General features: G+C 40.5%; 3 protein-coding genes across 3 annotated transcripts; 1 reads left to right on the top strand and 2 right to left on the bottom strand.

Moving 5' to 3' along the window:
• Positions 1–4,866: 4,866 nt before the first annotated feature.
• Positions 4,867–6,974, bottom strand: LOC105060212 (protein transport protein SEC13 homolog A). The gene is made up of 2 exons (XM_010943821.3): positions 6,840–6,974; positions 4,867–6,106 (listed from the first exon to the last, which is right to left on the bottom strand). The coding sequence occupies exon 2, from the start codon at positions 6,017–6,019 to the stop codon at positions 5,111–5,113; it is 909 nt and encodes a 302-aa protein (XP_010942123.1). The 5' UTR covers positions 6,020–6,106; positions 6,840–6,974; the 3' UTR covers positions 4,867–5,110.
• A 631-nt stretch (positions 6,975–7,605) lies between these two features.
• On the top strand, positions 7,606–12,307 carry LOC105060214 (uncharacterized). The gene is made up of 3 exons (XM_010943822.4): positions 7,606–7,990; positions 9,664–9,687; positions 11,752–12,307. Exons 1-3 carry the CDS (start codon positions 7,780–7,782, stop codon positions 12,051–12,053), a joined length of 537 nt encoding a protein of 178 aa, XP_010942124.1. The 5' UTR covers positions 7,606–7,779; the 3' UTR covers positions 12,054–12,307.
• A 1,294-nt stretch (positions 12,308–13,601) lies between these two features.
• LOC105060215 (brassinosteroid-related acyltransferase 1) lies at positions 13,602–22,920 on the bottom strand. Its single transcript, XM_010943824.4, has 3 exons — positions 22,294–22,920; positions 21,716–22,198; positions 13,602–14,286 (listed from the first exon to the last, which is right to left on the bottom strand). The coding sequence occupies exons 1-3, from the start codon at positions 22,741–22,743 to the stop codon at positions 13,792–13,794; spliced, it is 1,428 nt and encodes a 475-aa protein (XP_010942126.1). The 5' UTR covers positions 22,744–22,920; the 3' UTR covers positions 13,602–13,791.
• Between the last annotated feature and the right edge of the window lie 3,082 nt (positions 22,921–26,002).

The following is a 26,002-nucleotide window of genomic DNA, read 5'->3' as shown; positions in this document are numbered from 1 at the left end:
CGGTCGGCCGATTGCTGAAGTTGGTCGGCCAACATCGCCCTCTCAGCTTCGGCCGCCGCCGACCTTTCCTTGAAGGTTGCCCGGACGTTGCCGAACCTTCGGTACCCGACCTCCAGTTCGGACATCGTGAAGATCAGCTGCCGATGGAAAAAGCTTCGTCAGGATCGCATAACAAACAAAAATTTCTAAGGGAAAGAAGAAGTGATGCGAAGCTTACCTCAACCATGGTCGGGTAGAACCGCGACAGCATCTCGGTCACTTGCCGAGATCGCAGCGACTCTACGTCGGTTGGGAGGAGGATCCCCTGACACAACCTCCTCGCAAGGTTGTGGTCGGCCAGCGCCGACGCTCCTTCGGGGTAGTACGCGCTGGGAGGCGCAGATCGGCTCCCCGACCTTGTCTCGTCTGCGGGCTCCATCGGGGCTTTCCCCCGATCAGCTGCCCCGACCGACGGGACCGGCAGCGAGGGGATGCTGGAGTTCGACCCGGCGCCCCCCGTTGCGCCAACGGACGCCGCCGGACGATGTTCGGTTTCCCGAACGTCATCCGGCTCCACCCGCACCGGCGAAGCCACTGATGTTCCCTCGGCCGCCTCCTCAGTCGGCCTCTCCTCTATGTGGACCGTCGGAGCCGCGAGGGCTATTACCGGCTCCGACTGGTCGGTCGCCGACACCTCGACGGTCGGCGGAGCTGGAGCAGGTTTCTTCGGGGCGCGAAGGACCGGCCCCCGATGCTAGCCTCTTCCTCGTGGCGAACCGCCGAATCTCGGCATCTGTCGGCCGCATCCTTGGAGGTGTCCCTGCAATACCGACCAAAATGTTAAAGACCGGACTAAGAGCCGAACAAAAAGAAAGACCGGGGGATCGGGCGATACCTATTCGGGGGACCTGACTCAAGCCGGCATCATAGAGAGCTTGTTCGGTGACAAGCTCCCTCTGCTTCGGGACCGACATATCTTTCAGTCAGTGGAAGTCCTCCCGATCGTCCGCCTCCACCCGGCTGTTGTCGTTGGCTTCGGTCCGGGGCACACCCCAGCGGGAAGGAAAGCCCCAAGGAAAAGAAGAGGAAACAAAGAAAAATTGGTTCTTCCACCCATGAATAGATGATGGAAGACCGGTGATGAAAGCAAGACCCTTCCGGGGGTTGAAGAGCCACCACCCTCGGGCTTTAGGGTGGGGTCGGAGCACAAAGAATGCCCGAAAGAGTGAAACGCGGGGGTTGGTCGGCAAGAGCTGACACAACAGCGCGAAGGAAATGATTAAACGAACAGAGTTCGGCGCCAGTTGCGCCGGACAGAGTCCGTAATAATCTAGTAGATTCCGGACGAACTCCAGAATCGGAAGCCGAAGACCCGCGCGAAGGTCTTCAACATATAGCACCAGATCGCCAGGCGGAGGGCTGTTAACCCGACCGCCGGCCCCTGGAGCAGAGAGCCGAAACTGCTCCGGGATGCGATATTGCTCCCGAAGCCGATCGACATTCGGCCCCGAAAGCGAGGAGGCCTCATCTTCCGGAGCCGATCGGGAGTCGTCGGTCGGGTTCCCCGACCGAGCTCCCTGAGTCGGTTTCCTGGTCATTGTACCGGAACCGAAAGAAGAAGAAAGAGAAGAAGAGGAAGAAGAAGAGGATGGGACCACGAACCAGATGGATCCCTCCGGAAGCAAGAGAGCTCTGCCCGCGACGACTGAGAAATCGCCCGGACAGAGTTTCCCCAGCGAAATGGTAAATGTGGGTCGTGGGTCCGGGAGGTCCTATATATATATAGGGCCGACCGACGGCCGAGATGCTTCCGCGCCGATCGAAGACCCGCAGATGCACGACGCGTGGCGCTCGCCGGTTGGCGGAGTATTCGACGCGCCCCATCCCGGGACGGCCGCACCGCCCACATTAAATGCCGGAGGGGGCGCCGGCCAACCACCTCGACACGCGGCACGCGGGGCGCGGCTTCGCATTTATGCGCCCGCGCCGATTCGCGTTCCCGATGGAACGCCTGACAAGCGGCCCACTCTCCCGCGATCGGCGCCGAATATCCGATCGTCTGATGCCGTATCGTCCGGCGCCCGATCCTCTGACACCGACGCAACATCTGACGACGACAAGATGCGACGTCTGATACCTGACGCCGACGTGACTTCTGACGCCGACTAGACGTCCGGGTCGCTTGGCATTTATGAGGCGTCTGGCATCGGATCAGCCGGCGGTACGGTCGGATCTACGCATGCGACAAATCCACTCCCAGTCGTCCGGGATCGCTGCCCGAATGAAAGCATCGGCCAGCTCGCCACCCGATTTGGGAGTGGAGGGGGGCAACTGTTGGGGGATACCCACCGACCGACCGACTAACGGCCCGACCGACCGACTGGCCGACTCCGACCGACTCCGACGGACGACTCCGACCGACGACTCCGACGGACGACTCCGGCTGGCCGACAGACCGACCGATCGTCGGTCGGGGCGACCGACTGACGGATGCCATCACCGGCCATTCAACGGTCCATCGCCGATTGGGGATATGTCGGGCGTATCCATCCCGACCGACTGAACCCAGAGGTCTGATGGCCGACTCACATGAAACTCGCCGATCGACGGAGGAACCCGACGTCACTCTGCTGGCCACCGACCTAGGATCGGCCGACTCCTCCGATCGCCGTACAGCCGCCAGACTTTGTCAGCTCTGACAGCGACATGCGGCACGGCTACCTAGGGGCATTGTCCCGTCGAAGGCATTGTCAACCCTGATAATTTGACAGCCGCACGGCGACATAACATTTTCACGGTGACTCTGACAGTCCACAGTGAGTTGACAGTTCCTCACTTGTCCGCGCCATTAATGACGGCGCCATACCGTGCTCCACTATATAAATCGGGGAAGGCAACAGTGCAAAGGATCGATCCGCTCCGTCCCTCCCGAAAACGCAGGCTCGCTCCTCTCTCTCTCTCTCTCAAAGCTCTCTGTCTACATTTCACTGTTGCCCAGTCACCTCTCTGACTTGACCGTCGGAGGGTCCCCGCCGGAGCCGCCTTCGATCAGTGCGGACTTTCTTTTGCAGGTGCACGCTCCCCGACGATCGGATGACGAGGCGATTGACCGCAACACAAGGTAAAAGAGACAAATAACAGCAGTGTGAGAGAGCAAGCCGAGAGAAAAAATATTACTTCAAATTGAACTAAATGTTCTACTGACAATGCAATCCGAAATTTTTTAAATATCCTCAAAAAAAAAAAGAAAAAAGAAAAAAAAGACCATGCAATCCGAAATTACAAATCTGTCAGAATATATGAAATTCCATAATGCCACAAAACTACTCCCACATTTAATCTGACTGTAAAATACCCTGAACCCAAGAGATGGCAATGACGAAATCAATTTTGGATGGTTTCAGCTTAAAAAATAAGAATATGAATTCCACATACCACAACCGCCTTTTCAACACTGATAAAAAAGAACAAAGTATTGGGACCACAATCTAAAAACAAGATAATTCAAGATAATTCATAAATATAAACAAACTAAGAACCATGAAGTTCATCAAATAGAAAAAAAGAAATCAAGAATGAAGGAGAAGTATATCCCCCCAACTCTCCCAAATACCCCAAAAAGGAGAAGAAATTCTAGCAAATGAAGAACTTCTTAAGAAAGCAGTGCAAAGCCGTTCTAGTCCTTTAACTAAATGCGTCAACAACTGCTCTGGGGATAACACCCAACAACTGGCCAAACCAAACTTCCCCCTCCCCCAACGGTGCTTTCTTCAGATGCAGTGTTTTAACCCATTACTTGCGTCAATCATGGTCTACCATTACACATTTTTAGAAATTTGTTTTATGGGAAGTTAATTTTATTCTCAAGAAATCTTATATTGATGGAAAAGACACACACACACACACAAAAGGTGTCGCTTACATTACTCCCAGTGAATAAAGTTGGGAAGTGAAGCTTTTTCCCTGTAAAAGATAATGAAGATGCTATTTATCTTGCTAGTAAAAATATGTTCCAGACTTATATTTGTATATCAATCTCAAAAGAATGCACAAGGCAAGAAATATTTGGAAGAGAGCTACTTCACAATGTGTAGTCTATTGTTTTGTCAACCTCTATGGATGACTTGCCTGTAGGAGCACCCCAAACAGGACCTTTTCTACCATAAAGATAGACAAATAATAATTCAAAAGAAAAATTATTTTTCCCACAAAAGTGAGGCAAAACATTCATCTTGCACTTGGTTGAAACCTTGTTCCTATTTAGGAAGTCCTCATGACACACATCAATGATAGCAAAACTGACCATCATTCGAGAATGAGGTGAACTGCAGAGCAAAACTACAAATCAAGGAGGCTCCAGAAAAGGATCTTCAATTAATACATGTATATAAAAGAAAGAGGCTTAGATAATATATATACATAAATGAGAGGTGACAAAAAAATCTTAATGCAATGATGGCTAAATTTCATTAGCTTTCAATTATCCTATCTTCTAGGTGCCTTTTATACTGCATATTAAAAAAAAAAGAAAAGAAAAGAAAAGAAAAGAAAAGAAAAAAAGATGAACTTAAACCAAATCATTTGCAGACAATTCATTACACGGTAAAACTAAATCACAAACATTAACAAAATTACTTTGAGTAATTTTTGAGGCCATCAGTCCTATATTTAATCTTAGAAAACACTCTACTGATGCAGAAAGAAAAAAGGAGTTATCTTTTTCTTGTTTGGGAACACACACACACACACACAGTATTGGGTGCCTAACATTACTCACATGCATTTTGCAAGTAAAGAATATCATACCCATCAAAACTGCATGTAAGATGCAGCTAACATGAGAAGTACATCAAGTTAATTAAGAAAGAAAGAAACTGAAACACCAAATGCTGGGAAAGACACTTTCAGTCATGAAATCATCTCAGTAACATCTCTGGTTCTAATGTATGAAGAGAGAAAGAAAGATCATGGCACCCCAAACCAAGCAAAACATTTTCAAAGACCAAATAGTTAAAAGAACATCTAGATCTTCTCATTAACAAAGCAACGAAGACTAGCTGATTACCCAAAATGTTGCCAGAGATCATCCAATGGTAATGGGAAAAGGAAGTCCAAGCAGTAATATCAATCTCTATGGCTCAACTGTTGTCACCTGCTGCCACTCTCCATCCACTGCTTCTTTCCACAATGTGACATTGTTATTCCCATCAGCCACAGCCAAGATGTTCCCTGTCAATGACCATGACACCCTCCAAACAGGGGCCTTAAAATCATGCAGAACTTTACCCTCCCACTGATCACCTTCCTTCGCCACTGTCCATATAACCACAGTCCCATCCTGCGAAGCACTAGCAATGGTAGTCTTTGGAAGCCCCAAATTTGGTGCCCAAGCCACATCTCTCACCCAGTCAGTGTGCATCTGAAGAGCAGGAAAACAATCCAACTTCCAACTCCCATTGTAAAGCTTCCACACTTTAACCGTGTTATCACAGCCACCGGATGCAAGCTTCTGGACAGGATCAAACTGTCCTGAACCTACAAGGGCACCTGGTGCCATTGCTGGAGCCCATGAGACAGAAGTGACTCCAACTGGGTGGGCCTGGTCGATCCTAGTAGTGTCCCAGCCTCCATCAGTTCGAGCAGTGAAGACTGAGATGTTCCCATCGGAGGAACCACATGCCAAGCAGAGGCCAAGTTCATGTGGCGCCCACGCAATTGAATTGACAGAGGACTTGTGCTCAGCAAAAATGTGCGCCTGAGTCCACTCATCAGGCTTGCTCCCTTCCTTCCATATGATCACACGGCTATCATAGCTGCAAGAGGCAAGCATGGATCCAAACTTAGGGTGGGCCCATGCGACCAGCCAGACTGGACCCTGGTGACCAGTCAAGGTAGCAAGGTGCTGATGTGAGGAGCCACTCACTCCAATAATCTTGATGGTAGAGTCAGAAGAGGCTGTGGCCAGGCGCTTGCCATAGTAGTCCATCGACACATCATGAACCACATCCTGGTGACCCGTTTCTATTTTCTGAGAAGGCATTGTCCCAATTCTAAACTGAAAACTCTAAGTTTGTATTTGTTATAATTGTTCTTGTTTGGTTGTGTCCTATGGAGGACACAACTCTAGCTGCGCAAAATTGCATAAAGGCATTAAATTTCAGTAGTTGCCACCCAAAGAGGAATATATAAATAGTTCATCTTCTTTATTAAAATCTGTGTATCTTAGCTTATGCATCAAATTCCCATTCATAAAACATTCTACAATATTTTCTAGGATTTGTACACGAGTAGTGCAACTGATCCCAAAACAAAACCTGAGATGGTGAAATGGTCAGATTATAAAAAGAAATAACCAAAAAAATATAAGCTTGATTCTTATCTTATTCTTGAAATTTAAATTGCAGCAAAGTTATCAGCAGAGACAAACTCAAGAGAAAGATCGGATCAAGCAAAGTAAAAGGAATATGTGAATCGGCCTTCACATCATTTCTGATACTTTACAACGCTTCAAAAGTATCAAAATGTCGAATAATAACGTTAGAAAAATCCAGAAATCAAGCAAAAGATGAGAAGGATGAAATTATCCATAAAATTAACTCATACATAATCAATAATTCAAAACTAACGAAAACATTCAACACGAAGACATCAACTAGGGATCCGAGGAAAAAGGGGTTCGACTCTTATTATTTCATTGCCAGATTTCAGCTTACAGCAATTTCAAGATCGCGAGAAGGCGGAGATCAAGAAACCCTAGATCTTTGCTAGAAAGAAATCGACAAAAGGAAACATCGCTAGATCCGGAAGCAACGAACCAAATAGAAGGATTTGAAAATCTAAGAACGGAGGAAAAGGATTACCTCTTCGAGATCTCTCGCGAACCGGATCAGGCGGAAAGGCAACGTTCCTCTCCCCCGATTCCCTTTCGTCCTCTTGGGACAGCAATCAGTAACGTCAAAGAAGTATCTCCCCCCAGCCGACTCCCGAGTCCTGACACGACATCGGGTCGGATCGTGTGCGGGCTTTTGTAAGGCTTGAAAATAACACCCGACTCCAGGCTTCCAGCCCGACATTTGCAGCCACGGGGCGGCCCGGCCCATAGTGCTGATCATGGGCCGGACCTAGGGCCTAAATTGTACTCCTTGGTCATCAGTTTTCGGATCGGGCCTATGTAAAATTTGATATGCTTTAGGCCCAAATCCGGCCCATGATCAGGCCTACCTCCACAATTTTAGATTTAGAGTTCCGAACAGTTTTGCCTCTAAATATATATTCCAAAAAAACAGATATAGTGGATGTTGATTAAATATTGAGAAAATATCATTCATTTAGAACAAAATCGTTCTTGAATTTTTTAATATATACAAATTCTAAAAAGATAATAAACTTTTCTACAAAATTACTAATATAAATGTTACCTCTTAAAGAAACACACAAATTTCTTTACGTAAGATTCACCCAGAAATACCCAACAAAAGGTGTTTAACCAGTTCTTTTGCCCTTCGTAATCTCTGAAAAACTATAGTTATATATATATATATATCCAGCCATGTATCATATGGGCATCAGCATCCGATAACTATATTTATTTCGTGCACCGACTCTTTAATTCACACACTGGCGGTATATTGCGTTTCTGCCGACTTCTCCCATCACTCTGATTAATTACTCCAGCTCCACTTCCCCTCTCCGTTCCCTCACACGGCTCGTTGACGGCAGTGCGGACGGTGTTGAAAGGATCAGATCCGTCGACCCTCGCAAAGAAGAGGGGAGAGTGTAGCAGAGCAAGAGCGAGGGGAGATGTCGGGCGGGTCACGGCGGTCGGGGGCGTGCGTGAAGTGCTGCCTGGTATTGTTCGCCGTCGCGTCCGCTCTCTGCGTCTCGGGTCCAGCCCTCTACTGGAGATACAAGAAGGGCTTCGGTGGTGGGATTTCCGCCCACTCTTCTTCCTCCTGTGCGCCCTGCGTCTGCGACTGCCCTCCTCCCCTCTCCCTCCACAAGATCGCGCCTGGTACTCTTTTCTTGCGTTCTTGGTCTCCTCCCCTTTCTTGTGATTGCTCTCTCTTTTATCTGGCCCAAAATATTTTCGGGGTTTTGATGATTCTTTAGCCTTCTATGGTTGTGATTCGGGGTTTGGAATGAATTTGGGTGGGAACTGTTCTTGATGATCTTTTCTTTCAATTTGGGAAGGTTATCATTCGTTCTGCGATCTTGGGTTTGATGATGATCGATCGTGTTGGACAAGGAAGATGGATTAAAAAAATCCTATCTTTCCTAATAATTTGCTATTTTTCGTTAATGTTGGAACGCGTAGCTAGATCTAGGGGATTCATTACTTCCTGCCGTTTAAGTTGTTGATTTGTGATTTTTATTTGGACTTCCTGATATAGTAATTTCTTGCAAATTAGTAATTTTACCTTTTCAATTGGATTGTTTCACTTTGCTGGGAGAATTTCACTTACTAATATACGTGTTGCTGCCTCAAGATATCCTAAAACCATATCACATGAGCTGTGCAAGACATTTGAGATCAAACAGGTAGCAAGTAGGCACATGTCAATTTGTCTACGATACTGCAATATAGAGAGGGTAACGTCGAAGGGATTCTTCAGTTAGGATGGTGAAAAAAACCAGGTAGAGCAGATTTTGTTAATGATGCGGGTTGCTCCCTTTTTTCCAACTACCCCTTTTTTTTGTGGTGGGGGAGGGGGGGTGGGGTGGGGGAGCGGAGGAAACGCTGGAAAATGGAACTTCTTATTTTGTAAAGTACGTTCCTGCAACATGTTCGTCTCTGGCTGGTAGATTTTTTAGAAACTGTTGAGAATTTTAACTATAGATCTTCAGATTAGATGTCTGAAGTTAGCCTCTTTTGCGCAAATCCTTTTTCTCCCCTTTCTGTTGAGTGGTGAAGTTCAGTGTATTATCCTATTTCTTTTTTCAATCCCGTAGGAGGAATAGATTGCAAACAGATGTTGGTGACAGGGCCTTGCTGCAAGACATCGGCTTTGAGGAGATATGCTCATCTAACAAATTCCTTCGGACAACCATAGCTATCTTAGAGAGGATTGATTTAGACATCATGCTTTTTGTGATGTTTTAGAAAGAAAATTGATGTCCGGATTTCTTTGTGTGTGTGTGTGTGTGTGTGTTTATGAATTCACATTAAACATCTTGAACTGAACATTACAACTGGCTCCCCAGTGTTCAGGAACCCAGTCTTTTGCCTTTGTGGTTTCTTATCCGTATTGGTTTCTTTTTTTTTTTTTTCTTTCTTTTTCTTTTTCCTTTGTGGCTTGTCTTTTGCCCTTGCATCTTGTACTGCTCTTCCTATTAAGGCAGTAGGAGCTATCTCGCTTAAAAGGAATCTCTCTCTCTCTTTTCCCCTGTTTCATTCACAAATCCAATATTCATTAGTAAGATAAAGGTTTCATATATTATAACTGTATAAAATTGTCTGGTTTATAAAATCTAGTACAATTGGAACTATGTGTTAATGTTGTATTATGGTATCCTTTGAAAGGAGTTTACTTTTCCTGCAAACTGTTTAGTCAGAAATTCTCATCTTCTTTTTGATGGCTGCACTTCTATCTTCTTGACTTGTAACTCCAAGTTGTGTGATTATTGCATTATGTTTAGTCATTCCAAGTAGAGACTTATTGAATTTTTTTTTTTTTTCTTTTGCAGGATTGATAAACCTCTCAATTACAGGTTTAAACTCATCCCGTGAAGAATCTCTCTCTCTCTCTCATGCACGCTTTGCATATATGTGCAATGTCTTTATGTTTTTAAAGAAGTTAAGATATATGCATATGTGTGTGTTTGTTCAAAGAAGTTGGTATGATGCTTAATTTATGCATCTCTTTTCACTTATCTGGAATTAGTCCTTTTTCTTTCTTATTCCTGCCAGTTTTGCTCTTATTTTCTTGACATTTGATATCTGACATGCTAGACATCTGATATACAAATTTTGGAAGGTAAAACATATTCTCTAGCATTGGCATTTTTAAAAAATCCATCTCCTTGCTATAAGAGAATGAAAGATCATGCATCCTTGCTTTAATCTGCTAGTCTTTGCCCCATAAAATAGGTTAGTTGCTTTATGCTTAGTAGTTTTGCTCTCATACATATTGTACTTGTGCTTCATATTTCTGCAGTTGAATTACATCAAAGAGTTTTAGCAAAGCCTCAGAATATTGTTTTATACTATATATACCTATGTGCTTATGTATGCCTATGTATCTGTGGAATATTGTTTTATAAGATACCACCTCATTGTATTTACTGCATGGAGGTCTGAGTGATTCTAGCTTGGTGGTTTAGGGCTTGATATTAAAAGGATAGATCACTTGTTTGAATCCTAGTTTATACATTTTATTATGTGAGGACCTATACGAGCATGTTTAGTCCCACATTGGTTATACACTAGGAAGATCTTGAGTACTTATAAAAGACTAAGGAATTCAAAGAGTTCCTTCCAACTAGTCTTTTTGAGGAGATCCTTGGTCATTATAAAAGATATCAGAGTGGATCTAGCCCATGACCCATGTGTATTAGGGCACATTGCAGCATTGGGTCCATTAGGGCTAATCACAAGCTAATTATGTTGCTTATTGTTGGATTTGAATGGATTTTAAATCATAGTTTGGCAAGGACACTGAGACTTATATAGGGGTGGTGTGTGAGAATCTATGTGGGCATGTGTTTAGTCCTACATCAGTTTTATTTTGGAAAGATCTTGAGTACTTATATAGGATCAAGAAACCAAAATAACAGCTTTTAGTGAGCTTGTTGAGTGAGGTCCTGGAAGTTCGTCTTTGTCTTCTTGTGGCATGGTGCCTGCAAATGTTCTAAAGAAATGGGGCCATGTATGTTAAAGCTTGCTTCGTCATTTCTTTAATGAGATCATTGTGACAGCTGACTCACAAAGGAACAATTCTTTGTGAGTAAATTTGATGGTTGATAGGATTAGATGATTCACTTTCAAGAACAGAATCTTTTCATTACCAAAATTTGCCTATCCTGCAGCCGAGCATAGAAGACCATCTGTGAAGAGGAAAAAATTTGAATGTGGAGTATTTAGAGGAAAGAAATCTTGAAAAGCGTTCTGTGAAACATAGTTTGCCTTGACACTGAAACAATGCGCCTGCACATACACAGTAGATGACCCACCATTCTGAGAAAACCTTCCTTTGTATGCCACTGGAGAATGGTTCTTCAGCACTCCAGCAGTGTAAGTAATAAAATTGTGTAGTTGGTTTGCATAATGTTTGTGGATTGCATGTATGTACATGTGATGTGTGAAGCAATTAGTATCTGAAAATTAAAAATAGTCAAATTTCATTGTATCTAAGCATCATGAAGGTGTTTGGATTCCCATTTTTGATATAAATATGATTTTCCATTTATGGATGGGAACTTCACTTGAACTGTTTGTTGAGTTGCACTCTCCTGTGGCATCAATATATGGTATCCCATCATCTATTTTAAAGTGAACTGCAGCATCTGAAAAACCATGGCATTGTAGAATCTACAAGCTCCAACCTCCATGTACTGCTGCGGTTGCTTAAAGGCTTTATGTTCATAGTGTGTGCATGCAATATCAGAGGAGAGGATGTTTATCAACATGAGCTCACAGCTTCATTGCCATTGACCCTGTCATTGCGCCTTCACCTTCTATTTTGTGTCGCCATCTCTGTTTACAATATAATCCAGCACTGCAATGTTCTTTGTTCTTATCAAACTTGCTGGTGGATACACCGTGTCACATGACAGATTGTGGGAAACATGATCCGGAGCTCAACAAGGAGATGGAGAAGCAGTTTGTGGATCTCCTCACAGAGGAGCTGAAGCTGCAGGAGGTTGTTGCTGAGGAGCATACTCATCATATGAATGCCACCGTTGTTGAAGCAAAAAGAGTGGCTTCTCAGTATCAAAAAGAGGCTGAGAAGTGCAATGCCGCAACAGAGATATGTGAGGCGGCCAGAGAGCGGGCTGAGGCAGCACTGACTAAAGAGAAGAAGATCACGGCACTCTGGGAAAGGCGGGCCCGCCAACTGGGTTGGCAAGGTGCATGACTTGTGGTTTAGTAAAATTTCCACCACTTGCTCTTTGCGGCCATAGTAGGTGTTTCCTCGATAGCGTTGAATTGTAACGTCAATTTATATTTTTGATGGCGAACGGCACTGAAAGTGTTTGTAATATTATATTGTTCCTCCTGGAGAAACGTAGTTGCATGCCTTAGGTTGGTCGATATCAAATCTAATATGCTCTGTATTTATGCTGCAGCCAATCTCTTCAGCCCGAGCTTATAATATCTTGCTCTTGTCTACTTGTGATTTAGTTGGTGCTGATTGATGTTTATTTTACCACTAATCTGAGTAGCTGGATGGCCTCTGTAGTATGGTGATTTTTAGTAATGTAATTTTACCATGCTTAGCATCTTGATCTTTTCATCAACATCTAATACAATTATTTATTTTAGTTAAATATGGAGGTATATTCCTCACTACATGTGATCAAATACTCCTATCTAATTTGTATATTTAACAGCATTATGAACAAAGTGATGTGGTGACAATGAAATTAAAGTTTTTAACCAGGTAGAGAACGTCTAAAGCAGTCTACAGGAAGCTGTCGCTCTTTGCATTAGCCGCTAAACCATAAGCCAATGAAACAAAATTATATCCTATCCTTGTCCACCGGAAAATTTTTGTATGTTAGAATGATAAATTAAAGCAATAACACTATCTGCTTCTGTTATGCCCCTTCTCTGGCAACGCGAGATTAATTTGGGCAGCAATACCCAGAAACTTTAACCTTGCAAGGCTGATGCGTGTTGCTGTTTTTATTTATGAACTTTTGAAGGTAAATTAAAATATTGCTGTTTAACTTTTGAACTTGTGATGGTAAATAGATTAGTGTTGCCTTGATTCTTGCAATGTTATTTATCTACTTTTCAGTGGTTTTTGCATTTCTAATTTTTGTTGCTGTCGACATTTCTTTCGTTATAATCCACCTAATGCAAGTCTATTTGCCCGCCTTCTATGTAAAGCTTTGCAGTCCTGAGTGCCTGCACGTCAAAGCAGCCTTCTAGAATGCTAGTTATTGATTCTCAATTTGTGAACAATCACATATGAATGCGCATTCAAGTGCATCAAATAGTGTTTTCACTTGGAGTGGGAACTGATCCAATTGCAATAAGTTCAGCTAACATCCAAAACTAGCATTTCAAAAAGAAAAAAAAAAAATGTCAATCCTTAACTACTTAATAATATTCGAGTTAGACCTTCTAACCCCTTATCCATTTTTTTTTTTTTTGAAGTCTCCACACCATTGGCTTTGACTGTAATTTGATGGTGAAAGTATCCCCCATCTCAGTAAGGTGAAGATTATCAAGAGCAGGGATCATACATATTCCAGCTTTGTCCTTGGATCGGGACTATGCAGCCAAATTGACATGTCATATTCGTGCCCGGAAGGGTTGCCTAGACCATTTTGAAAGGATTTAAGCTTTTCAAGAAGCATTCCTAGCTTTTATCCCTAGTCAGAATGGTAGACAAACTGTGTAGTGCAGTTAAATAATCTTATCTCAGATTCATGCACAACTCTAATAAAAGGAAACTTCAGAACCTGTTCTTTCATAATGACAGCAGTAACCTAGCAGAATTACCCAAGAAAAGTATTTTTCATTTTGTCATACATGGTCAGAAACTTAGTAAGGACCATCATCCATGACACAAGCTACATCTATAATTATGTTTATAACCCTTCAAAGGTTTAGGTTGGTGCTTGGTTTGAGGACTTGCAGACTTATTACAACATACCCAGGAAATAGTGGGAGAAAGCAGGGACATGCTTCGGAAGTAAACCAATTCTGACATCAATCCCTCCTCCATCAATTGGACTCTGCATGAAGTAAGCAACCTGTTGGAAAGGAGAAGCCAATGGTGACACATAGACTGCATCTCCAATCCCAAAGTCCACCTTGTGGTAGGGGGTTCTTGTCCAGTCCGAGACCATCGTGAGCTCAGGCAGTGGAGGGAGCACGCCTTGTGGAGCCTCGAGGGCCTCCAGATAGGCTCCCACGTAGTCATTGGTCACAGCTTGCTTTGCCTCCTTTATCTTCTCAATGATTGTTGCCATGCTCTCTCTTTCGAGTTCTCCACTGGTGCATGAGATGGAGGAGAGCACGTAGGCATTCCCTGTGAACTCTTTGGGCAGGGGTGGATCCATCCGGGTCCTTGTGTCCACTGCAAATTGGAGACATACTATTCTGTCTTTTTGTATTCCCAAGGCTTTAGTCCTTGCCTGCAGTAAGTGAACATAGATTGGCAAATGAACCCACTTGCATTTTGGTAAACATGCTGAGATGCATGAAATATGAACCACATCCAGATTCTACATTTGGCTTTTGTGCAGAAGAATGCTGTTAATGTAAGTGACTTCAGCTAAAGCCCAGGAAGGCAGAGATAGCTTACCTCCTCTCTTTTCAGCCATTAAAAATCTCCATGTGAACTAACTTCAGCACAAGCTTAGTAAAACATGGATAGCTTACCTTTTCTTTTTTCATTCCACCAGAGATTTCCTCCATGCGAACCATTGGATCAAGTCTCTCTAGGAACACAAATATAAGTGGAAGTTCCATAGATAAATGGACGGCTTTCAGAAATAGAATGACCAGGAGTTTTTATGTATGATATTTAGTGAAACCCCAGTGTTCAATATGAATTATTTGAGAGAATCTGTTCAAAGATTCTTTGTTCTAACCATGGTAGGGCTATAACCAAATTGAACAAACCAGGTTATGCTGTTCAAAAAGGGGTTTTAGTTAAATAGAGTGAATTAGAATTGAAGAGCTCTGATCATTTAGAAATAGAAAGGATTCACCGAACAAACAAAGTTAGAAGCATTATACTTGGAACTCTTGCTGTCAGTTTCAAATCAAGCACAAACTTACTGTAAATTTGGTCCTTGAGGTTTATGCAGAAATTTGTGAAGGAAATTGTGGAAAGAACTTTATAATTTATGTCAGTTATGCCATTTAATTTACTCTTCGGTGAAATTATATAGATCTCTTGGCCATAATCATTTTTGCGTCACTATTTATGTATTTTAACAAAGCAACCTAAAATCTCTTCTGAATTAAAAAAAAAAAAAAAGAACGAAACAAAACAAAACAAGCTGAAACCTAGTGATTCAAGCTAGCCATGCCTCAGTGTTACAGGAGCTACTACTTTGTGGTTGAGCAAATCGATGCTTCTCAACAAAGGTTAACTGAAACATGAGTTTTACTTGGGCTATTTTGGCAAGAAAAAGGTTCCAATTCCTGAGGTAATTGCTCCATAGCCCGTATTTTCAAGAATCTCACAATTTTGTGTGAAAATAAAAAGATGATAGCCGATAGGAATCAAACAGTCTTTTGTAATGGTCTCTAACTAACATGACAACTTTCTCTTTTTATGCACTTTTATGTCTATTATCATTTGAAAATGTTCAGGGATATACATATTAGAAATAGAATAAGAGAAAGGGTTTAATGTGTCTTCGACCATAGATCTATTGAATGAGATTATTTGACTTGAACTATGTTCTTATAAACTCACCATGAGAAAACTTGTATCCTTTATTCATCACAATGAAATCTCATAACTGATACTTGTATGGCTAACTGAAACTGTGTAGACTGCTATGAAACTTTCATATTATTTTATTAGCAAATCTTATACTACTGTTTATTACTAATGCACCATGTTAAAACTGTCCATTTACATGTACTTTCTACAAGATTGTTCCTTAAAGATGCATGAGTTCAACTTTATATTATAAATCAAACACCAGATTGAATATCATCAAATTAAATGTAACCGGGCTTAACAGAAATGATCTTATATTTAAAGAATGATGGTTGCAATTTTGATAAAAGGTCAAGGCACTTCTGGAATCATAAACATTGTATCATATATTTGAAGCAATCTACTGCAAGTATACTAATATCATTAGTTATCAGAATTTTTAATAGAATAAAACAAAGAACACGAGGACTTAGAAGTGTAGAAATCTACTACCAATAAACAGCTAAAAAAAGGGCCCTATGCAAGGAGAAAGCTCTTATCGGAACAGATTTACTTGCCAAAATTGTTATTCACATGACACTTACTGCAAAATTTTGACTATGAATAAACTGTTCATGACCTCCATGTCACTTCACTTTAAACTTCTTAAAATATTGACTTCTATGAAAAGAAAGCTACCTATAGCATCTCACAGCAAAGTTTGACCAGACACAAGACACATGCACGTGTGCACAGGCACGCATGCGCATTCACACAAACACACACACTCTTCTTGATGATTTATTAATTAGTTTTCTTTGAAAAAAGATAAAATTAAACAGTATTCTTTGAAAAAAGATAAAATGTTTGCACTAAACCGATCAACAGAACCTTAATACGTAGGCACTTTCACTGCCAAAATTAGTTTATCAATGTTAATGTGTCTCTACTTTCACTGCCAAAATTAGTTTATCAATGTTAATGTGTCTCTCTTTTTCTATAAATGAGGTCCAAGAAAGTGTCATACTTTCAGTCTTCCACCTTCTGACTCTTCTATCAATCACATTATTGATCTGCATGCTATACGCATACCCTCTGGTATCAGTGATTTTTACTGACTAAAAACAATAGAAAAGAAGATGTGCATAAATGTTGAGACGAAAAGTATCGGATGTAATTCAGATATCCTGAAATATTGTTATGCATTATATCACATAAGGTTTGCATATGTCCACACCAGTTCCTGAGGAGATGACGTCTACTAAATCTTAGAGCTATACAATTTTTCTAGTAGATCTTATTGGTCATGTCAATCATACTATATCAACATTTTACTATGAGCATGCATCCTAAAGACGTTCAATTAATTGTTCTAACTTCCACTTTAGTCTAGTATAGATCGAGATTTATAAGACCTTAAAATTTGTATCTGAGTCCCTCTAGATTTTTTGGTGGTTTGCCTCTTCTCTATCAAGTACTTTTTCCTGTTTGTATCTTCATCTTTTTTTACATGCATATCACTAGTGATATTCTTGATGCATCTTCTTGAATAGTAAGGTTTGTGGTATGTATATAACCACCATTTCCATAATTTTTTATAATTTTAAACATTTCCTAAGTGTAGCTGCTTTATGTCATACTCCAGTTACAAGTTTAAGAGTTATAAATCTTGTTTTTATATTTATATTTCCTAATCTAATATATTCCTCTACACCATAAATTCAGTAAAGATTTGTATTTCAAAACATAAGACATTCAGATATAGTATGCATAAGCATAAAATATTCAAATGGCGATAATCATTACCAATATATAACATCTTGTTAAGCTCAGTCTCGTTTGGAAATTCTTCTCCTACCATTTCAAAATCCTTTGTTAATCTTCTTTTTCATAATCCACTATTTTTCTCTTTGTAGGTTTTCCATGCATTAGCATCTCCTGATTGGTAGAGACAAATATAAGCTCCTCTCCATATATTAGAATTGGCTACCATCTTGTTCATTTCTCTATGTATAATCTAATCGTTCTACTTTTGCATTGATATACTTATTTTTAAGTACACAGTTAACTTTGTAAAACATTACTTCAAGTCTCAAGGACTTCTAACAATGATTGTTAGGCTAGGTTGAGTCTGGGAATTTTTCTCCTGCCATTAGAAAAAAATCCTTTGTCAATCTTCCTTTTTAAATTTCACTGTTTTTCTCTTTCTAGGTTTCCCATTAGCATCTCCTATTGCTGGACATAAATATAAACTCCTCTTATCATTTGCCACCATTTTGTTCATTTCTCTATGTGTATAATCTAGTCATGCTACTTTTGTATTGATATACTTATTTGTAAGCAGACAATTTACCTTAAACTTTTCTTCAAGTCTTAAGGACCTCCAACAATTGATGATACAAAATTAACTTTCCGAACACCACCTCTACATCACCTAGTTAAAATTCTCTTATGAATATATTCATTATGCTATACTTCGTTCAAATAAATTTCAAATGAAAGAATCACCACTGTAGACTATCAATTTCTGGCCACCACTTACCAAAGCCTTGTTTTTCAACTCTGTTAGTAAATTGAGATTGACCTAAAAACTGATTGTTGTAGGCGTTATTTTTAACATTATATCTTTGGCTCAAACTACAATTCTACTCATCCTTCATAATCATATATTATATCAGTGATATTTCTAATTAGACTTCTCCAGTCATGAGTTATAATTCCCTGTGCCTTAAAGAAAATTGATGAAAATCTCGAGTATAGTAATTTGACCTGTAACCACACAAAAACATCTTTTATATATGTTTTAAACATCTTTTTTAGATGTTGTACCTCAATTTTACCTATAATTTTGATCTATCAATGATGTCCTTAAGACCTAATTAAGCTATGAAGGAGAATAAGTAACCAATTTACCTGGTTAAGAGTTGATTAGTAACAAATCATTTCAACTCATGTTAGATAACTATTTTAATGTAGCATTTCCCAAAGCTCTTTCAACATTCCTCATGACTTTGCAAGATATGAAGAATTACAACATCATAAAACTTCAAATGTACACATGTATTTAGCTTTTCTTCATATTTTTTTCTAATTTCATTATATCCACTGATGCATTGTTTTAGTTTGTTTTCTTATTAGTAGTAGTAGTATATGAGTTTAAACCATTTCTAAAGCAACTTAAACTTAATAATGCCAAACATAAAAGATCACATATTTTGTTGGGCATAAATTTATCTGATGTGATAATAACTCATTCCATGATCCGTGGAGGTTTAGATGTCCATGAAATTTCTTTTTAATGATATGCAAGTTAGCATGAAGAGATTTTTAATTCAATAAAACAAGATGAATTAAATTGATATTATTTACTTTCATAAGGTGTATCATAAATGTCTTTCCTGCAACAATTTTGCCTTGGTCTTACAATGTTAAAAATAAAAAAGAAAAAAAAGGAAAAAAAATTCAGAATGAAAAGGTATTTTAATGTCTTATAAATTATATATATATATATATATATATATATATATATATATACACACACACACACCTCAAGTACTATATGATGCAATTAAATGTGCATAACAGGACAAATTATTCTTGTTCATTTTACATACCTAAAAGAAAGAACAAAATGGTCTTCATTTTTTTTAGTGAGTCAACATGGCTACTCAGCTATTTAATCGAATCTATTTAATTATTGTTGATCTAGTACTCAATTTGTATGTATGGCTTTGCTACATAATTTCTTAATTGACTCTTCTGACATGAAAATTTTATTTTAAGATGTCATTTGTGGTTCACCTATAATCTTGTGATGACTATGAAGTACTTTATTGTGAAGTTCCTTTTCCGTGTCCTATTCATTCCACCCCACTCCTCCCATTACAAAATAACGAGAGAGAGAGAGAGAGAGAGAGAGAAAGAACCTTCATAAACAATGAGGAGTCTCTTGATAGATCGACATAGATAGCAAAGAGGTTTGGGAAAGACATAGATCGAGATAATATGAGTAGAATTAGATCATCATTTGTAATATTAGAAAATATACTCCATATTGATCTCTCTTTCTTGTCATTATTATTTTTCCTTCATGATTAGGTTTCATTTAAAATTAGTATCTGCTCTGAGTTCTTCTCAGTGAGTCATGTTCATCTTTATGGAGAAAAAACTATATTGATGATATAGATCTGGTAGATTACAACTGAGGCTTATGTTTTGCATATAATCCTTGCTCAGGGATTCTCTAAAATTATTTAATATTAAACTACATGTTGATTACCATGAATTGAAAATTTATCATGTCTGGTAGCTTGGTGTACATTTCTATTAGTACTTGAAGTTCCTTTCTATGTTACTAATGACTTGCTTAGCATGTAGAAAGCTTCCGATTCTGTGAAGCAGCATGGTCATAAAGAGTTATACTGGCTTCATTTCCCTGAAGGTAGTCTAAAGCAAAATCTTGAGTATCAGAAACTACATTTGATTATTCTAATCAAGTTTTGAAATGTACAAGACCATGTTTTTTCCACTAAAGCTTTTATGTCTTGAAAGTAATAGGGAAAATGCGGTAGATATTTGAAACTTATGTATATTTTTGCTTTTCTTTGTAATTTCTTACATGCATTCTTGTCCATAAACAAAATGTATCTCATTTTCTGTTCAAGAAAACTAATTCTTAAAAAAAATATCAGCTAGAATTATGGCCAGCTGTATGTGTTAGTGAAGTTTAAACATGTAGCTTTTGTCAATGTCCAAAGTATGTTTAATCATGTGCTGTTGTCTTAGTCTAGTTGAACTGTCGTAGTCCAACTCTAAAGCGGCTGAGTGCTGAAAGATTGACAGTCATGATGGTAGATGAAAGCTTCTATCTTGATGTAGACTTGATACTGCTTCGGAACCATTTTGTAACTTGATAGATGACTCCGTTGTAATGTCTAAAGACACATAGTAAATGTGTTATTTAATTAGAAAAATAAAGTATTTTGAGTAGTTAATTAGCTCTGAAATTTATAATCTGGTTTGAGATATGACATTGAGGAACCTGTGCTACAAATATTTTGCTTGCAAAGAAGAAGAAGAAGCATGGGAACATTTCTAGAGTCAATAACTAGTTTGGTCCTAAACTTCATAAATCTGATGACATTGCCAGAGTGCGATCCTCATTAATTTGTACAGTACATAATTTATTTGGACAGGTAAAACTTTATAACCATTGCAACAATGGACAACTTTTGATGCCTCATATCATGATATGTATATATTACACGGGTGTATTTGTGTGTTTAACAAGCCTCACCATGAGATCATACCGCTAGCAAGCATGTGACAGCCCTCATCACTTGACCCATTGCCACACCCGGCAATATATCACAACCAATATATATTGTTTAACTTGAACTTACTTTATTAAACGGTACATGTAAAAGGGGCTTCAGATTAATATAGGTAATTAAGCTGTATCCATGGTAGAAGGTGAAAGATGGGTTCCTTTTTTTTAGTGACGAAGGTCTTTGTAATTTCTTAATTTGTTGCCATATCGGAGTAACTGGTCATGTAAAAATTTCTTATGCTGCTCTATATTATCATTTGAGGCTCATTTGTCCTTTGAAAATGAGATTTAGAGGATGAAAAGATGCATAAAATTAATCATATATATGATGTGACAAAAACGACCAAGAGACAATCCTTGCTCAGTCAGTTGATATCTCTGAGATGTACCTCCTAACAAATCTTGGTATGATTAAATATATAAGATGAAATGCTGCTACACGTGGGAAAAGTGAAGATATACATGGATTTACTAAAACCATATCTCAGACAGCAGTAGTTCTTTCTGAAAAGCATACATGGCCAAAGTTGATATGTCCGAAAACATTCTTCTGCTTCATAAATAATATATATGTATGTATGTGTGTGTGTGTGCGTGCGTATATTTATTATGATGCTTAGGATTTCCTTTGGTTCTACCAACTGTTCTACAATAAATGTGAGGCTTGGGCCTAACATTTACTGGGGCGGAATATCAAAGCATACCTCATTTGCTGATACCACGCGAATTTGTATGAAGACACAAGATCATATGAAACACTACATGAGGGTAGGGTATTTCTTGCATATATATGTGTCTATATGAGAGAGAGATAGAGCGAGAGGTGGGGGGATCGAGTTCCATCAGATTCTTTTACCTTCCATAAGTGTGCTGCCACAACCTCAAAGGAAGAGCATGAAGTGCCACTCCAGCGACTGGTAGCCTTGCTCTTAAGCTTCCCTACCATGGAGCTTCTCAGAGAAAAGGTCCCAAGAACAAATTGTTCATGGCTTGCGCTACCCACCTCTGAGAATTTGTGCTCTCCATGAAGTTTTCCATGAGAATCCATGCGTTCCATGGAGACTGCCTGTTTTATTAACAGGTAAAGATGATCGACAGCTGTGACTCTTGTCATCTTCTCTCTTCCACCAGGCCTAGTTAAATTCTTATCAATTTGGCCACGACCTACCAACAACCTCCCCCTCTCATGCACTGGCTCAACCAGTTCCACTGCCTCATCTGCTTTTCCAACTGTTTTAGAGGCCCATGCATTCATGAAATTATAGTTTGCCAACCCATCAAAGAGTGAGTGATTTGTTCCTACCCCCACTGCATACCCTCCACAGCCAAACTTAGTCACCTACATGTCAAGAAAACAAGAATAATATAACAATGAACATATATATGGTTAAGCCGCAAAAGCCTAGGAACTTGTAGTACTATACATGGACTCACCTGAGCAACGACAAGGGGCATGTCAGAGAAGCTACTGGACAAGGGAGGCCTGAAAACAAGGCGTTCATAGAAGTCATTGTACTGAGAGAGGTCTCCAAGCTCTGAGATCTTCAAACGAGTGGCAGCCTCCACTAATAGTGCACCTGAATTGGTGCAAACCAGGTCAAGCTTTCCATTGGCTGGGCTTAAGAACAGTCTCCCTGCAGCCGGGTACCAGGCAGACAGGGTATCCTCCAGGCCCATTTTTAAGGAAGAGAAAAGAGAGCCAGCTGACAGGCGTTGGTGGGGTGGAGGTGATCTGTAAAAGAACACCAAGTACATGAGCAAAGGGCACTTTCTGTCTAGATTGGAGAGCTGGATAACTCTGGCCTCATGGGGGTGAGCTCTTGGGTAAACTGTTGTGGTCTTTGTGATGAGAACCTTATGGTAATCCTCCCTCTGGATGGCCATTGCTTCAGTGCTGTCTAGTTCTGGCTGAGGCCTGAAATAAGAAAGGCAAAGGGAAGAGGGAAAGGAGAGATGCCTTGGTGGATGACAGCTTCGTATTCTATGGTTTTCTTTAGGGGGTTATGACTACTGATATGATTTGTGATAACTCCAGTTCCCTTTATGCTTCATGCATGGCACTAGTGTTATTTATAGTCATAGATATGCTAAGTTACCATGCATCAATCGCAGCTACAAGCTTTTGCTAGTTACTATGGTGTCTACCAAGGGTTAATTCGGTTCACCTCTTTTTTCAGAAAAGGTCAAAAAAAAAAAAGTTGGGTCCACCTTCAGGGATTTGGCAATCCCAATAGCACACAGACTGAAAACCGTAGCCCTCTCTGACAATCTGACTTCTGTTCTGAACCCATGACTTGACTTTCTCCTGCTGACTAAATTAAAGAGTTTCATGTGATCTGATGGCTTGATCTTACCACTTACTTAAGGATACGTTCCACCAGTTACTGGATATTTATGTAGCTTGGATCATATTTTAAACTACTGCAACTGGATTCACATGATTAATATTTCTTCTGAGTGGGTGACCGTTATTCCTGTTGTTGCTTCAATGTGTCTTGTGGATCGTCTCATTTGTTAGAGCTGCTATCATAGAAGTGGTAGCCATATTTTGATTACCCTACAAGAAGGACATATAAACTAAGATCAACCAATCAATGGTTCATTTCATGAAGGAGCATTATCTGAAATAATCTTTCCATGATCAGACTTTTTTTATAATTTTATCCTGGCTGTTTTGATCGGTCTTAGTTATGTATATATAGTACCGGGATTATAAGAAAATTAATGGTTGCAGGACCACCAGCATTACGTGTTCTTGCTTGCATTATATATAACTATCATCTTATAATTATGGGTGGTGGCTGTTGCTGTTGTTAGTGCATCAACTCTTGTCTTCAATACTTTGTCATGCCTTTTCTGGCAGCTGCACTACCTTCCCTGAGCTTTGAAGCGACAGAGCCAAGGAGGGAGTGGGAGCCATCGACAAATTAAAGGGCGAGCACCTTTTGTTGTTGAAGGGATAGAGCTCAGTTAGTTCACGCAATTGAATTAAGGAGCTCCCACCACAGCCGCCTGGGTTCTAGAGAGTCCCAAAACAACATGCCACACCCATGAAACTGAGCTCCATCTCATTGTCCCTTGCCCCTTTAGAGCGGCCCCAACTGCTCCTCTATATGGTATACCGACCCCATTCCCATGGGGAAAAGGGATCGAGTGTCCTTGAAATCAGAGTGGGAACAAAAGGCTAACATAGAGAGGGAGAGGGAACAAAAGCCACTTGAGAGGTGGCATTAAAATAAGGGGAGGGGCTTTGATGGGAAAGGGGAGTGGGGTGGTGGTGATTGGGGCATCAAAGTGTGGGGAGGGACAGGGTGGCAAGGGAGAGGCGCCTCCCACGAAAGGTGCCCTCAAGAGGGCATTGGAAAAGAGGATATGTTGTTGGTTTGTAGGTGGGCATGCGTGCAGCCAAAGCCGGGCATTGTCTTCCTGCTCCCCTCTTTCCGGGCACCGAGGGACCCTCTTTTAGCCCCAGCCTTCCCTTTTCTCCATTCCCCCTTACCCTCCTTACCTTTGGGCTAAACAAACAAGAATAATCCTTTTAGTTGTGGGCTTGTGCACCTACGTAGAAAAGATCAATTGAGAGGAATGTATTCCCCCCGCCCCCTACGACTCATAGCCTTCATCTAGGTTCCTTTTGCATGTATGTATGATCTGTATAATAAATCATGCATATATATATACTGGCGCATGCACATGTCCATGTTTTGAACATGCATGCGGTTGTGAAAGATGTCATGCATTTCATCAATGATGGATCAACAAAAGTGGTCCAATGCTCTAATCTAATTGTTGACAGGAAGGATCGAGTGCTTGCTTGGCATATCGCCACATGTGCATATTAACGTACATGTCACCAACCTACTTCTGAGGCTCCTCATAAAATTAATTGATTAGTTAGCCTTCAGTGGATTAAATATTGTGGCCATCAGACTTTACATAGCTACCCGCCTGCATAAATTCGGCGTTCAACTGCATGGCAGACCTATCACCAGGAATTTCTCAAACTAAAGGTACGTGATAGACGCAAGCAACGAGGACCGTGTCCTTGATCATTAGTCGTCGCATCCACGCCATGGCAGTATTAAAAGATAATGTTATATATGTACGCATATGAGAAAAGAAACACAGCTTAGATCATCAAAATGAATAATAGGAATCATATCGCAAGTAGATCAATGACCTAGATAATATAGGTATCCATTAAAAACGTAATCTAGATGGGATAATGTAAAGGCAAACTAGTACTATCTCTTTGCCTTCAAGCTTTCGTTTCAGATCCTGAAATAATAAGATAGTTGCTTTTACGTGAGCTTCGGGTCCTACAACGAGACGCAACTCAGCTTGTTAGTTTGAGCACCACGGTCTCTTAAGCTACAAGCGAGCGACACGTTACTCGCAACTTTATTAGTAATGTAGACATTGTAAAATTACATAAACTAATCAAAGAAGATTAAAAATATATATATATATATATATAGAGAGAGAGAGAGAGGGGGGGGGGGGGAGAAAAAAATGAGAGATTGATTGTATAGCTTCAACCTAACTTAACTCGCTAATTAAAGCCCAACTTGTCAACAAAAAGAGCTAGCTGTTATGTTAGAAGCAGCAGCAACACCACACATGGAAGCATCAATCAGGCTTGGGTGATAAAGTTGGACATGACATGGAGCCGCCGTGATGTTATTAGGAGCAGTATTCTCAAGGACGACCATATACCCTTCTCATCATTAAATGCATGATAGACAGACATCAGCAAGTGATAAGACCCAGCACATCCTTCCTTAAAAATAATATAGACCCACCACATGACATGTCAAAAAAAATCTAACTACTTAGGTGCTCTACGAAAAGTATCGATCCATACAAAGCCTTGAAAGCGCGTACGTGGCGCTGCACTGCACCACACACAGCATGGGGCAAGGTAGGCCTCGCACGAGCTGGATTAATTTGAGTCTTGCTTAGGACCCGCTTGGTTTGGTGTACGCCCAGTTAGAGCCCACTTCACTACAGTGGCTTCGGCTCCCTCTGGACTAATTACGGATTCGATTGACATTCAGATCAAAATTAAGTCCATTAACTTTGTAAGAGAATTAATCAGGCCCAATTTTGGGTTGGATTCAACTAAAGTCTATTTAATTTCACA

Source organism: Elaeis guineensis, chromosome 1, assembly GCF_000442705.2.
Source record: "Elaeis guineensis isolate ETL-2024a chromosome 1, EG11, whole genome shotgun sequence".
NCBI lineage: Eukaryota > Viridiplantae > Streptophyta > Magnoliopsida > Arecales > Arecaceae > Elaeis > Elaeis guineensis.
This window is presented reverse-complemented; position numbering and strand designations above follow the sequence as displayed.

Coding starts and splice junctions, on each gene's coding strand:
- LOC105060212 (XM_010943821.3), bottom strand. CDS start 6,019: ATGCCTTCTCAGAAAATAGAAACGGGTCACCAGGATGTGGTTCATGAT.
- LOC105060214 (XM_010943822.4), top strand. CDS start 7,780: ATGTCGGGCGGGTCACGGCGGTCGGGGGCGTGCGTGAAGTGCTGCCTG. Junction 7,991..9,663: donor CCTCCACAAGATCGCGCCTG/GTACTCTTTTCT, acceptor TTTCTTTTGCAG/GATTGATAAACCTCTCAATT. Junction 9,688..11,751: donor GATAAACCTCTCAATTACAG/GTTTAAACTCAT, acceptor GTCACATGACAG/ATTGTGGGAAACATGATCCG.
- LOC105060215 (XM_010943824.4), bottom strand. CDS start 22,743: ATGGCCATCCAGAGGGAGGATTACCATAAGGTTCTCATCACAAAGACC. Junction 22,199..22,293: donor TGCCCCTTGTCGTTGCTCAG/GTGAGTCCATGT, acceptor CTTGACATGTAG/GTGACTAAGTTTGGCTGTGG. Junction 14,287..21,715: donor TGGCAGCACACTTATGGAAG/GTAAAAGAATCT, acceptor CACTTACTGCAG/GCAAGGACTAAAGCCTTGGG.